The following is a 21,507-nucleotide window of genomic DNA, read 5'->3' as shown; positions in this document are numbered from 1 at the left end:
AGCAGGAATAAAGCAGGTGAGCCTGACTTCCAGATGCTGTCTAAGCCAGTGTAGGTCTGCTCCGATGAGTGGATGATACTCAATCCTGTGTGCAGTGCAAAGAAGGAAGGGAGTGAATAGGAACTTGACCTGGACAAATGCTACCACAACATCTGCGTTGTATATCAAAGGGAAGAGGCAAGGGGATGGGTAAGCAGGGAATCCAGCGAGGTGGATTTGGTGAGGGCAGGATAGGAAGGAAGATACAGTCTGAGGTATAACTGACTGCACATACGAGTGGAGAGAGGAGGTGAGGATCAGCTGAGAGCGTAAGTTTTCCTTTTTTAAAGGCTTGAAATCATGCAACTTATTCCCACATATTTTTATAAAAGCAAGCACAGAAAGCTTTCACTGTAACTGCCTTAACTGAAAAGTCTGTAGGTTGATTCTTGTTTGCAAGACAGAAAGTTTTAAAGCATACAAATGCAAGCCTGTGCAAAATCTGACACGTACAATACTTAAACATTATGTTTAATCTTTGTGATTTCAGTTTTCTTTGTTAACAGGAGCATTGCTCTGTCAACACATACACAGCTGGTAGGAAATTTGTAATCGTATGTATGAGTCTTTTAAAACAAAGTAATAAGTACAGAAGTTCACACAGGACCAAACGTTGCAGTCCTTATTAGGCATAGTTCTCATACAGGACAGTGACAGATCTGTATTTGAATAAACTCAGACTGAGCAAAATGATCTTTTTTTTTTTTTCTTTCCTCCAAACAGTTCTAGTGCTTAGGAGCACTTGTCAGGGACCACTCTTGTGGACACTGTACAAACACTGAATGGCAAACTCTACACTAAAGACCTTGAAATCGAAGCATGATAAAGAAATCATTAAATGGCTGCAAACAGATAGGAGAGCAGAAACAAATGTTTTTCTAAGTGTCTTTAGTAAAGCTGTTAGTATGTTGAATCTAGCATATGTAACACAAGCAGATTTTTTTTTTTAATTACTGTGTTTTTTACAGAACAAAATTCCATCCCTAATACACAGGTAAAACTGTATTTACAGAGGTTGCAATCCTTCCAGTAACACAACATTTCAGCAATTTATTGACTGATTTTCATAGTTTAATTCAAACCCCATTTTTTACGAGCATTTCTAAGGAAATGGAATATAAGCCTTATCCTTTGTTGGAACCTGCTGATGGGTTTGCTAAATAGCAAAAGGCAACTGCAGTACAACCTGTACTTAAGTGCATGATAATATATTTCATAAGAAAAAGGGATTATTCTTACATATAAGAAAAGGCATTGCATAAGGCAATGTGAGTCAAGTGAGTTTGCATCTGATTGCTATTCAAAATGAACATGTACCGAGTAAACAATATGGTCGTAATATGCTCTCAGTTTTTCTGACTAAAGATAACATTCAAGCCATGAGTAGCTTATCTGTAGCAAATAGTACATGGTATACTTGGAAAATTCTAGAAATCCTTAGAAATCGTACACCTCTAATTTGCTATTGCATTTTCTTGAATGACCCACTGTTCCTAGAGAAATACATTCTTAAAGACAAAACTGTGTATCCTTAAGTCAAATAATTCAACAGCAAGATTTTAGATTACCTTTGATTTTGGCATTATATCTACAAGCCTTGGAATACTACTCCGTGATTATATCAGAGTTCCTCTCCAGTTGTTCCACTTGAAATTATATCTCCCATTTTCTCCAAATAACTACTATAAATTAAAACCAGCTCTTCAGAGATGATATTTACTGAAGCTCCAAATCATGGTAATTAAACTTTTACACCACAACACACTACCATGTGTTCCCAGATATTATTTTATAGAAACCAAAGGCAGGCTTTGTCATGTTATTTTTCCAATATTTTTAAAGGAAGATGCATATGAAAAGAAGTATAGTTGGGTGGGAAAGGCTTTCCACTCCACAAAAATTCTGGGATCTAAAAAATTTTCCTATTCCACATAAGGAAGAAATTGAACTCTTTCGAAATTTTCCATGAAGAAAGCCACAGAGAGACCACCCCAGGATAGCTAATAAAGTCGTTGTTAGGACATTTACTTGGGAAATGGGAGACTTAGGGTCAAACTCTTGCCTGACAGATGAGGGGCATTGACCTGAATATTCCTCTTCCTAATGAAACACCCTAATTACAAGACATTGGAGTATAGTGATACGAGGTTTGCTGTATCTTTCTCTCTTCTTCATTTAGACCAGAAATTTGAGTTTGGACCAGAAACATCATGTGAACTAAAATTTTGTCAAAACTGATAATGTTTCTGAAAAAGCTTTGCTTTTAAGAAATTGGCATTTTCCAATGAAACACATCTGTCCCTGATCAGCTCTTATTGTACATTGTAAGCCAGAGGTTTTATGGCCAAGATTATAGATTACTGCATTATTCACAAGTGGTAAAGCCATGCATAAATTAGGCCTCTAATTCCAATTAAGTGCTAATTCTGTGTATCCTATGAGTTATGTCTTGCACCATAGTACGTCCTAACACAGTATGCCAGTAATGCAAAGAGGAATGAAGGTAACTTAAGACATATTATCTTAACAATGTTTTAGTAAAATAGTACAACTAGCCAAATTCTATCATCTTAGATTTAATAATAATGATTAAAAACTGCATAGAAATTACTAGAAATAGGTTTGTGGACAGAAATAGATACTTTTGCTGTCATTAAACACAGTGTAGTATCAATAGCAGCAGGGTTTTTCCTCAAAGGCTCTCATTTCACCAACTTCTTGTTTCCCGGGGTCTTCGAACTCCTCCTCATTTTAACCTAAAACCTAGAGAACACCTTTCATCCAAGGTAGCTTAAAGCCAGCTCCAATTCAGCATGAGACATATCGCCCTTTTCAGGGGACGGGGGCTGAGGAAGCAGACCTCGCGATGGGACACTGTGTTCACCCACTCTAATGATGCCGGGAGTCAACGAGAGGCCAACTGCATGTCAACATGGTGCAGTTTTCAGCAGTGCTGCTCACTTTCTGAGACAACTAATTATTCACCTCTCCAACTGATGTCCTTTGCTGCCAGCATTCCACAAAGTCTTTACTGCACATCTTTTACCGAACTCTTTACTGAATTTTTTAATACAAGAAGCCACTTAAAAAAAAAGTGAAATGAAAGCTGCTCAAGCTATTTTACAGCAGATACTACAATTGATTAATAGGGTTAAAATCAGGGAAAAATATATCACAGCCTCAACTCTGAACTTTGTCTCTTAATTTTTTAATGAATGAACTGGAGTGTCATTTTGAATGAATTGGTATGTTTATTTAAGCACGGTGAAAATAAGGTTTAACACAAATACGGATTAATAAACTATAAAAGGTAATACTCAGCTTGTATTTATTCCGAGCAGGCCTTTTTTGCAAGTAGCACTTTTTTTAAAATTAATTCTTTTTCCGCTCAGTATATAATCTATTTAAAGATTAGTTTGATGGCACAAAACTGCAGACATGACGACACACTAAATATTTGTATGCTCTTTTGTATTTTTAAGGTTTTCTCCAAACTACAGCTGATGAGTTTTGCTTTTACTATGCAAGAAAAGATGGTGGTGTATGCTTTCCAGATTTTCCAAGAAAACAAGTGCGAGGGCCAGCTTCTAACTCCCTGGACCACATGGAAGAATATGACAAAGAGGAAGAGATCAGCAGGTTCATAAAGATAAATGCTGTTTAATCTGAAAAAAAAAACCCTAGCGAATCTGTGGTTTTCACAGTGAAACAGCTCAGTGTGTGCTTATGCTCAGCAGCTGTGTTTTCCAGATGTTACTTTCTTTTGCTGCTGCTAGTGTACGTCAACAGAGAAAGTTATATTAGCGTCAGTATTTCAGTACCATTTGATATGTGCGTTGCTGAAAAGGTGTTAGAATCCTGGTTTGATCCACCCTGTGGATCTTGGTTATGGTCTACGCTGTGGATCATAGATAGTTCTAGGAAGTCATTCCTACCTGAATTTAATATTACTAAACAACGACAATAAGTTTATTAGGAAAATATTTATTTCATTATTTAAAATTTATTTCATTCATGTAATTGTGAAAATAATTAAATTAGATTGTCCCGTCATAAGAAATTATATTTTAATGGGTTTTAGAAGCCAAATTTTGTCAAAATTCTGGAATTCACTGTGGTTATTGTACAGTAGAAATTTTATCTTTATAAATTGTTCTCTTTTTTTACCATTTTTTTAAACTTGTATTCCTCTACATTTCAGATCTAAGATGAATTAATTTTCTCTTTCTTGTATAAAAAACAAATTTTGCCCAAGTGAAGTTCAAGGATATAATTTATTCTGGGTTGTATAACTGTGTTTTTAATATCACTGCAGAACAATAATTTTATCTTTTAGGGACATTGTTGTGTCACGGTTATAAGAAAGAAGTTTCTCACTATTTTCTTTAATTTTTTTAGAAAACACAAGCACAACTGCTTCTGTATTCAGGAGGTTGTGAGTGGACTAAGACAGCCTGTTGGAGCGGTACATTGTGGGGACGGATCCCATCGCCTCTTTATTCTTGAGAAAGAAGGATACGTGAAGATTTTCAGTCCTGAAGGAGACATACTCAAGGAACCTTTTTTGGACATACACAAGCTTGTTCAAAGTGGAATAAAGGTTGGATTTTTTACTTATCTCTACCTGTTTATATTTTAGCCTGTATATGGGGAAAAAGGGAAGACACATTTTTCAGAAAATATTTTAATTTAAATAACAAAAAAGAAGAGTAATGACAACAGACACTGCAGTTCTGTCTGGCAAAGAAGTGAAAACTTCCGTGTTTTGGGAAGGGAAAACATAGTATGTTGTAACTGTCATCACTCCCTTCATTTTTTCCTCACTTTAAATTCAGAAGAAACTATCCAACACCAGCACCTCACAGCATTATCTTTGCATTGTCATCCTTTGGGTTTATTTCCATCCCACTGAATTCAGCTGAGTTTTGCTGTGATTCCAGTGGGAGCGAGTTTGGCTCAGGGCCTCCCCTGACCTGCGGGTGCTCAGCGACACGCCGGGAGCCGGACACGGGAGGGGGCCTGGGAGTGCTCCGGGACCCCCAGGAGAGGGGCAGTGGTGCTCACTCCCTCTAGGCTCAACCTCAAACGGCTGCCCTTGGGGGGAGGCTGCTTTAAAACGGCGTATATTTGAGATGCACGTAAAAAGGGACGGACCCTCCAAATTCAGACGTGCAGGCGGGTTGGTGCAAAAGCTTTCATTGCGTTTCATGGGAAGACTTTCATGGTCAGGGGAGTGGGTGGTGAATGGGCACTGATGGGAATACATTGGAGGGTGGAAGTAAGAAATTACATCTAGGGATGGGGTAAGTACTAATGGAAAGCTCACAAGTCTGTTGGGGAATATTTTACTTTGGAAATGTCATAAGTGTTGTTCCATATTGATTTCTTGTCACATTTTAGAGTGGTAATGCAAGTGAAATCCAGATATATAAAGCAAATTTAAATTGTAATCAGGTTTTGCCTAGAACAGTCAGGACTATATATCATAAAGCCTTCATGGATGAAAGATATATTGACATACTCTTGACAGAGCAATCTTAAATAACAATTGTGACAAACTGTATCGATTTAAAATGCATAGCACATGCTAACTAAGCATTTTGTGTTTCAGCTATAAGGGCAATGAGCCAATGAAGATAGTCCTTTCTGAGAGGAAATCTCAGAAGTTTTTGGTTTGTGTTGAAAGAGAGAGAGAGAAATTAAATATACTACACCTTTTTCAGGAAAAGAACCAGTTTATATGATTCTGTGATTTGCCTTTCTGCCATTGTTATGTTCAAGATACCAAAACAGAAGGGACTTATTAGGGGTATTTCTGAACATCAATCTAAGGCTGCTTTGTATTTCTCAACTGAAAATTCTAATAGTTTGTACTTGTGAAAAACTGGAACTGAAACTTTCCACAGAACTGCTATTGGTCCCAATCAAAGCTTCCTTGAGGAGACTTTTACAGCTGGAACCTAGAGGCAAGGCTAAATGGAATACTGATTTTCCATGCTTCTGAATAGGCAATAGCCTGCTTGATAAGACTCTCGACAGCTACCCTCAGATTCAGATTCAACTTTTAGTTCTGTTTTAAATCAGTGACCTGATCTTTTTAGTCTTTACTTCCCTAACCATCATATAATACTCTAAACTGGATCCGTTTCAACTATAAGACTTTGTGTAAATAATTTGATGTTCTCTAAGCTAGAAAGTCTAATTCAATTCCTTGAGATAACAGTCCAGTGACTGAGGGTAACTGTATTGCAGTGTTTAATGCAGGCTGGCAAGAACGGAGGCTTTATGTACTTCACAGGTAAGGAGAATGTGCCTCGAAGCAATACTCCAGCTCTTACATAGAAAGGGGAAAGAATTTGAGGAATGAGCACATTATATAAGATAATAAATAGAATAAAAGAAAACCCACAAAATCCAAATGGTACTTTTAAAACAAGGGTTCTTAAACATTTTTATGTTTATCCCCTGCTGTCTGATTCCTATAATCATTGTCCATGGTCCTTTACCTACAAGGATGCAAGATCACTGTGACAACGGTAGCAATTATTCCATCAAAACAGACTACTTGAAGGGTATTTGATTTTACTTACCTGTTATACACTTTAAAATTAGAAATCAGTAATGGAGAATACCATATGGATAGACAATTTTCCAGCAGGCAGTGCAGATACTGTACAGCCAGCAATTAAAAAACCCCACACTATCTAAACCATTGCATCCGCATGCAAAGTGTGAGAGAATCGCTGAATGTGTCCTCTGTGCTTACTCAAGAAATGCTTGTAGCGTCAGGTGGATGAATTTGTGTGTATACATTTTGCTCGATATCCCTGATTCTTCTCACATAGTGGTGTAAGTGAAAAAGTAAAATGAAATCAATGAATTTTTAGTTGTCTCTGATCAAACTCAGGCCCATACATTCCAGTGAACTGTTTTGCCAAGGTAACGTTGCCTTTTTTGTGTCCTCTGTTCATTTACACAGATTCATAGATGTTAACCCAAATATCTAGACAATTCCTGTGTAGCATTATCCATACAATGTTATTCTTGAATTAACATAGAGACTCTTCATTGAAGTAAACAAAACTGTTCACCTCTTTTCCAACCTTGGAGCAACAGTAGCAAGAAAAGGCAAACAATTCTTTTTGTAAAATTTTTGTAACAATTTTCTCTCATACCCAAGTGTCTGAAAATAGTAGTTTCTGTTAATTTTTTGTCTGTATCTGAGATACAAACAAATACTTAACTCTAGTGGCAATAGTAAAAATATTTTTTCAAACTATTATAGATTTATGTTGTCTCCAGTAACTAATAATAATGATGATGATAATTATAATAATAATAATTATTATTACTATAGTAATGCAGCTGTGGTTGAATGAAAGGCAATATAAATCAATGCCTCTGAAAAGCATTTTGGACAGCTATCCCAGTAAGATATTTTTAATGTTGATAGATGGAGTAAAATTGTGATAGTTGATTTTCTCATCTTTTTCTAATGTAAAGAGGAAATTTAGGAGTGATAAAATCATTATGTTCTCACAAAGCAGCAAATCTGTTGCGTGATGATTTTCCAAAGAATATACTTGAAACTATCTTGAGGCTGATATAACCAAGAAACAGAAATGACATGTTTCCTTCATAAAAATAAGCCTGGACTTTAGTTCTGATCTCACTAACATCATTTTGCTCATCACAGCACTGGCAGTCAGATAAGGAGGAATACAATGTACAAAAACAGTGGGAGAGAGGTGACTGCATTGTATAGCAATCAGCCATGATACTCTCCTAAAAAGATGCTGTTTTGTTGGGACTAATGGTCCCTGTGTTGATGAAATTTATTTGGAGCTCCTAATGTCACTGTTAGGCTTCTTCACTGGTCCGGCTAATCTAAGCACATAAATAGGATTATCTGGAGTTGCTTCTTGTCCGTCATTCCTGTGAAGGTCTGTGGATATAAATGGAAATTAAGAAAGAAGAGTGGTACAACCTGATGCATATGTTTTATTGGTCCATTGGCTTTTAACGTTCATTGAAGTCATGTGCATGGAAATAGTTGCTGCAGTAAAATCTGACAGTTACATGATTTAATTTTAAGGCGTTCAAATGAAAGAGAAGTGATACTTTCATATGCTGCCCATGTCTCAGAAGGAAATAGCACAAGCATGTAGAAGTATTCCATAACAGAGAGAGATGTCATGAATGGATGATGGTAGCTTGTGCTTCCTGGAGGCCCTATTCAAGAGAATATTAGATGCAGTATTCCTAAGATTGAAAAAAAAACCTCTGAAGAGCTTAAGAAACAATTTTTCTCTGCACACGTCCCAGTTTCTAATCTTCTGGAATGCTTTTTTGATCTCTATTTTTTTACTTAGTTGTTGGGAGTCATGAATGGATCTTAATGAAGAAGTTGCTAATTCAACATCTGTGGCTCTCTCCAATGTATTTTATGTCACACTGGCTACATAAGTATTGTTGTACGTGTGGATGGATTGGGCACTTGGCCAAGTCCCTCCTGTCACCCTTAGCCTTTTCTTCCCTATCTGAAGAATGTGGTGAAAAGAAGGAAGCTGTGCACTTAGTCTTGCCCCAAAGCTGAGTAAGGACATGAGTGAGACATGCACCTGGTCTCAACTATTTAGGAATATATAGCCCAGTGTAGTGGAGAAACTACTGATTCCATCACCTGTGCCCATTAATATTACAAAGTACCCTGAGTATTGGCATGTATGTAGAAGAAAAGAATAAGCATTTACCAGAAAAAAAACTCTAAAAGGTCTGCTTCCCTGTACTGGTGACTTACTGCTCCGTTGTGGTGAAGAGAGTTGTTAGTTACAGAGCAACAGAGTGTTCCTGTAGCAAAGGAACAATTTTTTAATGAAAATATTAGTATCCATTTTTTCTTTTGGATTAATTTTCACTACCACTATTTTCTTTTTGTTTTAAACTATTGCTAAGTTGAAGAGAGGTGGAAAGTTTGAATGAGAAGTTATTGAACTAATAATGGTAATACTTTGATTTCACTGATGTTTAAGGACACCTTAATCAATCATCAAGAAAAAATAGTCTTGACGTATCTGAATCTATTGTCAAAAAGTTAGGCAAAATAATTAAATGCTTTCAAAGTATCAGGCAAATATGATTTTATACCATAATACACTCAGCAGAAAAAAAAAAAAAGGATCAAAACATTCTAAATACTTGAATTCAATGATTTCTTGAGATGTAACAGTGATGAGTATGTTATTATTAAAAGATCAGTCACCTTGTACTCAAGACTGTATCTAACTTACAGAAAAATGCTGAATGCTCTATCAGTTCTCCAAATTTCCTTACTCTTGTGGCTGTATTTTATCTTATTAACTGTATTATTTCCTAGGATTTGCAAACCTTCAGATTAGTAGCAGCCACCATAAAATGTAGCACAACCTATTACATCAATTTTCACTCACTCTCTTGTTTCCTGAGCGCAAAAACATGTATTGGTCTAAAATATAATATACATTGTTATATAAAATATAAAATACATTGTTTGGTAGGGAAGGCATCGAGGTATGATTTGGCAACAACAAAAAAGGAAGAGCCTACCACTTCTCTCCAGAGTTAAATGCTACAATCAAATCACCTTTCAAAATACTTTCTGAAAAGCTAAGTAGCTCTAGGGCTGCAACTGTTAGTTCTTAAATAATTTTTGCGGTCCCTCCCTACAATCATTCAACTTCCCAACATCCTTTTAAAATGAAGCACCTCAGAACTGTACAAAGTAGCCAAGTTTACATCTTACTACTTCCAATGGTAAAATTAAGTCCCTGTAGTTACATGGTAGTTTTCTACTTAAAAATCCACCAACTGAATTAGCTCTTTAGGTATGGAATTGCAGTTGGGCTTCATGTTCAGTAGCTTGTCATCTCTGATCCTTAAGTTATTTTCAGTTTATTGCTACTTTTTTTGATTGTGATCAAGCTCTGGTGTAGCTCTGATGTGTATCTGCTCACTACAGGGTCATAAATTGTGCAGGAATGGCTGCGTTCTGTTGCACTTTGCCTCAGACAGTGCTTAGAGTAGAAACCCCTACAAAATGGGTAAAATGGGTATCCTTAAAACTGCCATTATGGAATTACCACTTGTGTAGAGATTTTTGGGTTTTTTCTTTTTTTTTTTTTTTTTTTTTTTTTAGCTAGTAATAAAATATTTTTGGTATGTCTCATGGGAATACTGTGATAAAGGGCAAAACCTCTGAGGAAGGAAAGGGCAGGGCAGGGGAGGGAAGGGAAAAGGGACAGAAAATCTCAATGAAATGGTATTGGAGAACATTGTTAAGACTATATGAGTTAGACTCCTTGGCCTCTGTCACATTCTTCTCTACTCTAAGACTATGGTTTTCCTTGACAGAAATACTTAAATTTTAACAGAAACTTCCCCTAAATCCTAAGACATAATGCCCTTTTTATTTCATCTTACTTCCAAATTAATCAGTAAGACTAATTTGTATGTGTTTTTAATTCCCAAAGTTTCTTAAATGCTATATTCCTATACAATGGAATGATAATGGAATAATGGCCAATTCTCTTTGCAGTGAAAAAAATATAGAAATACCTGACAACAATTATTGTAAGTGTATGCTTAACAAATTTCCAAGTAATAGTCTTAAGAAGACTTAAAAGTTAAATATTTTCCTTACTGTGTGTTGGTTACTTTTTATGTCAGAGCATAAGTACTTTCAGTCCTGCAAAATCTTATTCATGAGTGATCGAGTGATTCAGATAGGAGTCTTCCGTGATGCCATGAAGAGTGCTGTGGAATACACCAATTCGTATATTCATAGAATTATAGAATCACAGAATCTTTGGGTTGGAAGGCACCTTTAAAGGTCATCTAGTCCAACCTCCCTGCAAGGAGCAGGGACATCTTCAACTATATCAGGTTGCTCAGAGCCCCGTCCAACCTGACCTTGAATGGTTCCAGGGATGGGGAGTCTACCACCTCTCTGGGCAACCTGTGCCAGGGTTTCACCATCCTCACTCTGAAAAATTTCTTTCTTATAGCTAGCCTAAATCTACCCTCTTTTAGTTTAAAACCGATAGCCCTTGTCCTATTGCAACAGGCCCTGCTAAAAAGTCTGTCCCCATCTCTCTTAGAAGCCTCCTTTAAGTACTGGAAGGCTGCAATAAGGTCTCCCCGGAGGCTTCTCTCCTCCAGGCTGAACAAGCCCAACTTTCTCAGCCTTTCTTTGTAGGAGAGGTGTTCCATCCCTCTGATCATTTTTGTGGCCTCCTCTGGACCCGCTGAACGCGGGTTTCAGAGCATGAAATGGGAGACTCTAGGACGTCTTTGGTGAGAAGCTGAAATGCTGCGTTGTCTACGTTATTGCAAAAATGACAAGGCAACCAATATACACCTCGGCTTTCCACTGGAGACTGCAGAGAGGGAAGTGATGAAGACTATTTTACAGCACAGGATTTACATGTGAAGTCATGTGCGGTCACAGGACACAGGGGTTTCTCACTCATTCGAGATGTCAGAAGAGCTGCAGTAGGACTTGATGACAATAAATGACAACAGATGTCATTTCCCAGGCCACACCTCACCTGTGACCTGCCCACTAGGAGTCAGGATTAATTGGTTTTAAATGTCCTGACATAATTGGGGCAGAAAACTAGGACAGAAATAATGATTAAGGTGTGCAAATGGCCAAATGTGAAAGTAGAGGACATTTTACAAATAAACCAAGTAGAATGTCCTTGTTTATAATGACCTTAAACATTAATGAAATAGACACAATGCACACAACAGCCTGCCTGAGAATTCAGCCTTCTTCATGGAAAGGAAGATTTTTTTCTTTGTTAGTGATAAGTTCCTTAGGATTTTTGAGAGGGTGATAATACTTTTGTGAGGACTTAATATACTTCAACTGTATTTAAAAACTGTAAAATACAATCAGTGTTTTAACCAAGGACTATATAATGACAGTGAAATGTGCCTGGATTTCCCATTAACCATTTGCAGATTTTGGTTCTAATCCTAATAGGGGCACAGCAGTCTGTTGAAAGAGGCTGTATCTGACCACCATATAGCTCTGTTGCTTGCACAGAAAATAAAGATTCCTACAATTCTGAAAAGCATGTTCCAAAATCTCTAGAGACCTCTCTTTTTGTGTGAGAGACTGCACTAGATAACCGTACTCAAGCTAGCAACTGTGGAACACTGCAGTGACTCTCAGGTTGTAAGCTGACCAGATGAAGAATTGCCAGTTTATTCTAAGGAAATTTGAATCAACAAAACATAATCGTTTCTGTTGATTTTGGGTAGCATGTCTTAGATTTGAGGAGCTGAGAGGGGAAAGAAGATAATACTTTATCATTTTACATGCACATGTGTAGATTTTAATGTTCTGTGTTTCCTTGAGAGGAATCCCATGGTGCCAATTAACCTAACTTATTCCAAAACAATTCTCTGTTTGGAAAGAATAATTTTCATTGTGGGTGTTCCATGAAATTGTATGCCTCATACCCTGTTATTACTGAGATGTGTGCAGTGCAATTGAGAATGCCAGTTTCTTTTCCATGCACTGTATAGATTATAGCTGTATCCCACACACAGTGCTAGATAATCCCTACTTTAATTTTGTTATGTGTACAAATCCTTTTGTAACATTTAGCGGTTTTAAAAATGTAAAAATCCATCATCTTCTGAAACTGCATTTGTTAAAACCAAAAGCTGAATTTAGAAGTGATCAAAACCAATGAATAACATGGTAATTATCTAATTAAAAGGAAATTATTGCATTTGCTGAAATATAACAGGCAGATCATGATATCCAACACAAAATGGCAAAGAAGGAATAAAGTTACGCAGAAAATTCCATGGTTTTTAGCCAACACAGTTTCAACCACATGTTTTTCTTTAATGGGAGGAGGTTTAACAGTCCACTAAGGCTCCAAGATTCATCATCCCTTTAAGCTCTTGGATACCCCAAAATCTGTTATGAGGTCCTAGAATACTTCAGGGAAACCATGAAGTACTGGAGCTCTCATAAACAGTACCGTGTCCTTTAGACTTCTTCTATGTACTTTCCTGTCCATCACAGCTATGTGATTTCCCCTGGTGTTATATCGCTTGCACTATGCCATACCAAAAATGGGTCATGTCTTGGTCTTGAGAGAGATTAAAAATTGAATAACACATATACTTTCATAGTTAATGCAGCCCAACTGCTATTCCTCTACATATACTTCCCCCAGATGCCACAGAACAATTTTCCTTTATATCCTCTTACACACATTTTCTCACAAGCTCTTAAGTCCTTAGACATGATCAGCAAGCTGGATTGAGGGAGGAACACTTCCTCCAACGGAGCACTGGTATATTATCACATTTTCCACCCATTTTATCCCCTTTGCAGTTAAAATTATTAGACAAACGATCTATCCCTAATTTAATGATTTACATATAATTTTAATTTTAAAAACCAGTCAGAAATAATTTTTCCCATTACCAAAAAAACCAGCCATCCAAAAGATGAAACCACTTACTAGCTGACACTTATTTTTGTTCACTGTCAGTGTCTGCCTGCATTCTCATATTGCTGGAATTTTTAAAGAAATTATTCCATAAATTTCAATAAAGTAATATTCTCTTTTAGACTTAATTTGGAAAATGGAATATACAGTCTGGGGGAGAGAGGTCTGCAAAATACTTTCAACCATTTGTTTTTAATTTACAGCAGATACTTTTTAAAACCTTGATCTATCTTCACTGGCATTGAATCGCAATCCCTACAGCTGAATTGCAACAACTTTAATTTATGTAATAATCATTATTTTTATGCTAACTGAATGCCTTGAAAAGAAATAAAAGAGGGAGTAAATCACCAAAAACTTTTATATTTTTGTCATTCCTAAAAATTCTGTGAATCTCTATCAGCTGGATTCTCAATCACTGTAACAGTGCAGAGACAACATACCAGAAGTGCTAGTAGATGAATGGATCTGAGTGACACTGCAGTGTGAAGGAGAAGAGAATTTTTTATTATATCAAACTACATAAGAAAAGCACTTACTTAAAACTGAAGTACCCATATCATTTTTTGGAAGCGTGATCATTTTTCACAAGGAATCACATTAGAAGGAAGTTAGCTCCTCTCAGGACACAATTTCAAGCTCTTCTGTAAAGAAAACACACCTTCCCATTACAAATTGAATGCTTAATTGTGACTAATGAATGTAAAATAGTATTGTACACCTCACAGGAACCTAGTTGAAGATGTGACTAAGCACTATTGACTCCCCTTATCAAGTATCAGACAGTGTTAATGCATGCGCTAAACCTTGAACACTTTAAAGATCTAGCCAAATAAATAGAACTTCAGATTAGAAGAAAGGCAATGCAAAATATTGGCTGCTCCCATTACTGCTGTTTGCCTCTCCCATAACTAACTGCCTTACAGGATATGATAGAACAACATTATCAGGACACTACTGCTACAGTGACTTTTTGAGGGAAAGGGCAAGAAGTCAGTGGCCTCATCTAACAAGCATGTGTGTGCGTGTGTAAATAAATCAGTAAGACCAAATAAAACTTAACAAGCCACCTATGAGATTACTCAAATTTGCCCCTACAGTTAGTTATAGATCTCAGCCCTGCCAAGGACACTGAAGTTCCACATGTCATGTCAAAAGCTTGAAGCAACAGACAAATCCAAAAGTAGAGAGTATTAGGGAACTGCCTAACAGAAACTAGCCTCTGTCAGGTTTTACCCCCTCCGCTAGGATGCCCCTCGCTGGGACAAATCAAAACTATTCCACAGAAAGCATCCATGTTCTCCAAAGGCCTGTGGGGCTGGGAAAGCCACAGATAAAATTGGATCAAACCCTTTATTTGCAAATGCTTGGTAAAAAAAATGTGTAACCCATTACTTAATTTAAAAGTAATTTCAGTTCTTGAAGCAGAAGCATTCAAAACTCTGGTTTTGCTATAGTTTAATGAGTCGGTATTTTGCAACTTGCAACATTTTGCACTTCTTGTAGAGCCACATTTCTCCTTACAAATGATATGGACCTTGCAATAATTTCGCTTTTGAAATAGAATGTTAAATATGTATGTGGCACAATTAAAAGAAACAAAAGGAACACAGTTCAATGCAATTCATACAGTCCTCTATTTTGTATAAAATTTATATGAATTTTATCAATGTGTATAAATTTTACTGTATTTGACTACCTGCATAAATACTTCAACTTCCAGGAGTACGTATTCTAAGGAAAACACAGTGGCAAATGACTAAGGGAAATTAACTTAATTAGCTACTTTCTAACTAGTAACTTCTGAAATCACTTTATATCAATGGTCAGAAAAAAACCAAACAAAATGCATGAAAGAAACTACTACTCTACTCTCAATGTGAGCACTGATAAAATTATCTTTTAATAAGGCCTGAGAGTTCCTACCTTTGTTCAAGAAAACAAAACTGTACCTTCCAAAACCAGTGAACAGTTTAGAAGGTGAAATGAAACATAATGAACTAGATTCCTTAGTACTCAGTTTGATTTCTTTGATTTTCTGAAGTGCCGTAATTCATCAAAATACCAATTACAGATGTTTTCATAGAAGATGAATGTTTTATTCGTGTGTTTGTTGTACTAGATATGCAGTGAAGGAGAGGTTTTTGGAAAAAAACAGCTTCAAAAATGAAGCACCAGATTTCAAAACAGACTCTGCAATGTGCTAATTTGGTTAGCAAATGTGAATTATCACTGAGCAGTAACCGGTGATAAAATAGAAAGTGCAAAGAGTATTGCTTATGTTATAGTATCACTCTGTCTGGAGTATTTAGAGAAGCTCCTGAGGCTGGACTACATAAAACTTAGACTTCTTCCATTATGTTCCCTTGTTTTCTGTGTTAATTCTGCCCATTTGCAAAAAGGTAGAATAGTGTTTTCTTCATGCTTTCCTCAATTACACAATTCTTCATTTGATCAAAAACTAGTGGAATTAGGATTTGTGCTTAACTGATTAAAGGTCTGAGTCCATGATACTCTGTGTTTCAGTTCTGGCTGTTTGAAACTTTATCGTCTTAATTTTGAGACTGAACATACACTGTGTTGTTCTAATTGCACTGGCTTTTTGAAAAGAACTTTGTACTGGATTCAGCCAAGTTAAAGGGTTTCCAAGATCATGGTCTTGGCTCAGGATAAATGGAGCCAATGAGCTAAACAAATTCCTGCTTTCTTGGTTCTTATAGTATGAGAAAAATGGAAAAAGCAGAATACTTTTACTGCTTTATACAAGTGAAACAATCTTGGAAACTGCAAAAATATAAGTTAACTCTGTTTATGTCAGCAAGACACACTATTTTAGAAATTATTTTTAGCTTTCTTTCAAAATGTGAACCACAAATTATAACATTAAAGAAGCAAATATTTCTCATTCGGCAAATTTAAGAAAAAGTTAGATTTAAGAATCATCACTTTGGGATTTAAAATAATAAAGAAATTTAATCTAGTACAGACAAATATTATCGTTCTTATAACATGTAATAGTCATAGCTGTCTTGCACTGTGCTGAACGAGGATACACATGTCTGTATTTGTTTCAACTTCTGTTACTGAGAATGCTTTTCTAATGAGCTAGATTTTAAAATTGGGATTGAAATAAATGAGTAATGGAAAAAAAAAGAAAAGAGACTTCTAATCAGGAAAACAGTGTACATTCTTTCAAAGTCATGTTTATAAGTTCAGAGGAGCAGTGGATCTCGTTCAAAGACAAACCATATTTCAATCTGCTTTTCAAAACTACCATATAGTTCATTACTGAAGTTTGTTTTCAGCTGAATCTTAGTTTAACAAAAACTGATTACATGAGATACATTACTGTACATCATAATGTGCTTTCACTTGTAAGGTGTCACAGTTTCTATCTGCTACTAAATCATAAAATCACTAATCTTCAGTTTAAGTTTCGGTTTCGGGGTTTTTTTATAATATAAGGACCCAACTGCTTTTTCAATGGGCTTAAAATCTCAAGCCGTGGGAGAACCAGTAATTTGCATTTTCTGATTGATTTTAAATAACCATAGGATATTTAACCTGCAAGAATTCATGCTGCACAAACATGAATTTCAACATGAAGTTGATTCACACACAGAGAAGGAATATTTGAATTTAGAAAACTCCATGTGGTTTCACTGACAATTAAGCCCTTTACACTTTAGGCACTCATAAAAGTGTATTGAATAAACAAGTATTTCCTGGTGGGTTTTTCATGTATATCACAGGCACGTATTTTTAAGCCGTCGCAGTATAATACTGGAATAGTGTGTAGACACCAAAGACAATCATTGTTTACAAGAATTCTGGAATACTGAAAGGGGGAATCTAGTCTTGATGCAGGTCGTGAATGAAATATATGAGTTGATTCAGGAAGTTAATGTGGTTGAGCCACTTAATAAAAGTGACCATAATATAATTAAGTTCAACATCCTCCCATGGGATCCTACCATGAGGTAATAATATTACAGTACTTTTCAAAAAAGGAAGATTTTTATATTGAGGAAGTTAGAAATAGCCTGAAGGGGAAAGTTAGGAAATTAAAATCTGTAGAAGCAGCACGGAGGTTCTTTAACAGTACCTTATTAGACTCAGAGAAAGTATGCATATACTGGAACAATTAGGAATCAAGAAGGTGAGAAATATAGCAAGGTATAAGGGAATGTTCAGGCCCCCAAAAAGTAATAATCCAATAATAAAATGGAAATCCAACTCAAGTGACACTAATAGAGCGGAATATAAATTCAGAACACCAGAGTAAGGGTTATACCCTGCCATTGTTTCACTGGCAAAGTAAGTAGGAGTTTCCCATAAACATTTATGGTAGAACAACATTCTGACGTTTGAGAGGAAATTTAAAGAACAAATACGGAAAAATACAGAAAAAAAATTTAATACATTGTGATAAAAGAGGAACTTCCTCAAGCTAGGTGATGGTCTTTGGCAGAGGCCAGTTAGCTAGACTAACAGCGTATAAAAGCAAAAGATACAGCTTGATTTCTTTGCATAAGAGAGACTGGGAAAGACACACCCTATAGCTGGTGTTTAACATTTTCCGTTTCTCTACCTGTAGGCTGAGGAAAAAAAAAAAAAAGGAGAAGAGAAATGATGGAAAGCACCAGCATAAATTGCCCTAAAAATAAGTGCTCTAAAGGAACTGAAAATTGGAGTAGTTGAGATAACGATGTACTATTTATTTTTACAAAATTTAACTATTATCTGTGAGTCTGGCTGTAAAAGGGCTCTGAAGGTCATCTTGCAAATTACAGACAAGTGAGAACCTAGAAAAATCCCAGGTGAGAAAAATTAAGAGAATTGCAAAATTATGTCAAGAAGGCATCTTGTGTAAGTATTAATTTGCTGCCACAAACAGAATTCTCTCAAAGAATTAGTAAGATAATGACAAAAAAATAGTTTACATTGCTAGAAGTTTTTATACAGCGTCTCTGAAGAAAGTAGCATAAGAGATTGCTAGTCATAAAATAAAAAACCTGTTGTGGTTCAGACTGCACTCCGGCAAGAACTGCTCTATACTAGTGCCTCTGGACATACCTCCAGTATACTGCTAAATTAGGAGGTGAAAAACAAATAGAAGAAATAAATAACTGATATCTTGAAAATAATTTTAAAATGTGTAATCTAGTATTGCTTCCAGAAAATCAGCTGTTACTTTGAAGAGTTCATGATAACAACGTGGCAGAATTTGCTGGTGATACAAGATTAGAATACATTGGTAGGAAGTCTAGAGAAATTTCCTAAATCTAGGTAATGAAATGGCACACTAAATTCAATATAACATACCTCAGAAAGAATCTTTAAACACTCCGAGAGCTCTCACCTTATTCTACTCTGTCCTGAAAAATATTTAAGAAGCATCAGTGACAACTCCAAGTAGCTATCCAACTATACAAAAGCAGGTATTAAGCAGTATCTGTAAGTGGGTTTGAAGTACTCTAGAGAACGAACACTGTCACTATATAATCCAGCAGCAGCCTCAGGAATTCAGCAAGACAAAATTGGATTAAACAGATTTTTGTTTGTTGGCATCTAAAAAATATATTTATCTTGGAAAAAATAAGATATATCAGAAATAGGTGAAGTAAGAAATTTCAGAGAAGGCAATATTGCCTTTTCATTCTCTTTTTTCTTTGATGAAAAAGTTTAACAAATTGAATTGTCACAAATAAAATGAATGCCATTTAGGCAACATAATCACTTGTCTGTTACATGCTGCTGCTTTGATAGTTTTGATTCAACACCAATTGGTGAAGGATTTGCCTGTAGCTTTCCTACCCCCATAATTTATTATCCAATTGTTTACAAAAATTACAGCAGCCATGTAGCTTTCCTGATAGGGAATCAGGTCATATGTCAATAAAACTGGATGCAGGTAGGTCCTAGCTCTACTGGTGGTGTAGTCTATACAACTATCACCTTTAATCTTCACTTCAGATTCCTTGTTCAGAAATATACCCTAGTGTTAATGTTTCTTTCTTTCTTTCTTTCTTTTCTGTGTGGAGCAGAACCAAGACATCTCAAAATTCTCTTTTATGTGAAACTGAATATGCTGCAAAGCTAGGTGACTTGGGAACTCATGTAGGCTATCAGACTCACATGTAAAGTCTGCCCTATATCAGGGCTGGATGCAATAGTAAGCATTTCCAAGGCTGTTAACACTGACTAAGGGTTGTCAAGATATACTTCCGGGGACAATTATAAAATTGTAAAATATTGGACACAATATACAGTAAGACAGATGAAATTCAGAGAGGCAACTCCAGAGGCACATATAAAGTCAATGGTACTTGCTCATACAGAGACCTGCTCTATATAGATGATCAAGGAAGTTATTCAGGATATGCAAGTTATTGTAGTCCTTGCCATGAATCAAATGCAGAATTCCTCTTCTGACTTCAAGGAAACGGTTGTTTGGCAACCTTCTCAGATCAAGACTAGAAATTCTAGTAAAAACAGAAAAAGAATATGAGAAAGTCCATTACGACAAAACAAATAGCTTGATAGGCTAGACCTTTACCTGGGATGTGTGAATGGATTTTTTACAGATTAGGATTTTCCAACAACAACTGCCACAGAAACGTTTTGCCAAAAACCCCCAAATACCATTAGTGATGTAATTCTCTGTATTCGTTGCCACACTTAACTGCCCCACTTGCTGAACAGGCTCCCGAAGCCTTCTCCTCTCCAGGCTGAACAAGCCCCACTCTCCTGGCCTCTCCACACAGGGCAAGTGCTCCAGTCCCCACCACCCTTCACTGAACTCACGCTGCTGTATCGGTATCACTCTGCTACTGAGGGGCCTATAAAACCAGACGCAGTACTCTAGACGCAGCCTGGTGAGTGCGGAGTAAAGGGAGGATGATGGCTTTGCCCGGCTGCCGGCGCGCTTGTCAAGGCAGCCCAGTGCCCTGTGGGTGTCCTCTGCTGCCAGGGCACACCGCTGGCTCACCTTCAGTTCGCTGTCTACGGAGACTCCCAAGTCCCTTTCAGTCCCAGCCAGCCAGTCCCCTGCCTGTCTTGTTGCAAATGTAATAGGATTTGAAAAAGAAAAAGTCTGCAGTAATCTATATCTGTAGTTCCGATTCGTTCCTTCTGACTGTGGCTATCCAGCCAGAGGTAGTTCTTCCCCAACTCCATGAAGATCAAGTTTTCTTATTAAAACCTTAATCTAGAGATAGCCTCCCCTGAGACATCTTTCTTATCCTTCTGTCCCTCTTTCCACCGTAAAACCCATCCAGTTTCTTTAAACACTGTAAGGTATAGAGCTTCATATCAGGCTGGCTCCTCTCTCTCTCTCTCAAGAATTTTTTTAATTTCTCAAAAAACAATATACAAAAGAGACAGGCAAGTATACAGCCGTGCACAACTCTTCAGAAATAATAGATGATGTCACACTGTTGACTTAACGGCTGTGAACTGTACATATGCATAGAAGGGTGTGAAAGAATACACTAACAGCATTTCCACTGAAGAGCATCTTTTAAGGGGGTGGATTTTCAGAACTCTTAATCACTGCTGTAACCAGATACTTAGACTTGAATATTTATTATATACATAAGGCATTACATACTTATTGTGATTTATAGCTTGGGTCAGGATGTTATTTTTAAATAAGCCATATAAAGTACCTTAAATTCTGTCCATTCAGACAGTCATGAGGCAGACTCCAAAATCATGAAATTAGCTTAAAAGCCATGTGCTTAAAAATCCACTTGGAAACGGGGAGTGGAAATTTTCTGCCTCCTTACCTTTTAGCTTGATTTGTGTTCTCAAACTTCTTCCTGCAATCATGAAGTCTAAAGGTTTCAAATTAAAAAGATTAAAACCTACTGCAATGTTTTATTCTACTAATGTTATTCTACTAATTTATTCTACTAATGCACTTTGGCCACAACAACCCCATGCAACC

The 21,507-nt window shown here is 36.6% G+C and overlaps 1 protein-coding gene across 1 annotated transcript in view; it reads left to right on the top strand.

Annotated features, from left to right (window-relative positions):
* The window catches only part of LOC104620773 (hedgehog-interacting protein-like), a gene marked incomplete at its 3' end in the record, with an annotated part of 10,326 nt that extends 5,687 nt beyond the window's left edge, over positions 1 to 4,639 (top strand). Inside the window, exons 3-4 of the mRNA XM_010287078.1 lie at positions 3,522 to 3,678; positions 4,438 to 4,639. Coding sequence (XP_010285380.1) covers positions 3,522 to 3,678; positions 4,438 to 4,639 — 359 coding nt within the window. The remainder of the gene's footprint in view (positions 1 to 3,521; positions 3,679 to 4,437) is intronic.
* Between the last annotated feature and the right edge of the window lie 16,868 nt (positions 4,640 to 21,507).

The sequence above is a fragment of the Phaethon lepturus genome, unplaced genomic scaffold (assembly GCF_000687285.1).
Source record: "Phaethon lepturus isolate BGI_N335 unplaced genomic scaffold, ASM68728v1 scaffold44355, whole genome shotgun sequence".
In the NCBI taxonomy this organism is placed as follows: Eukaryota; Metazoa; Chordata; class Aves; order Phaethontiformes; family Phaethontidae; genus Phaethon; species Phaethon lepturus.
Note: the sequence above shows the minus strand (reverse complement) of the source record. Positions and strands in the feature narration are given on the sequence as shown.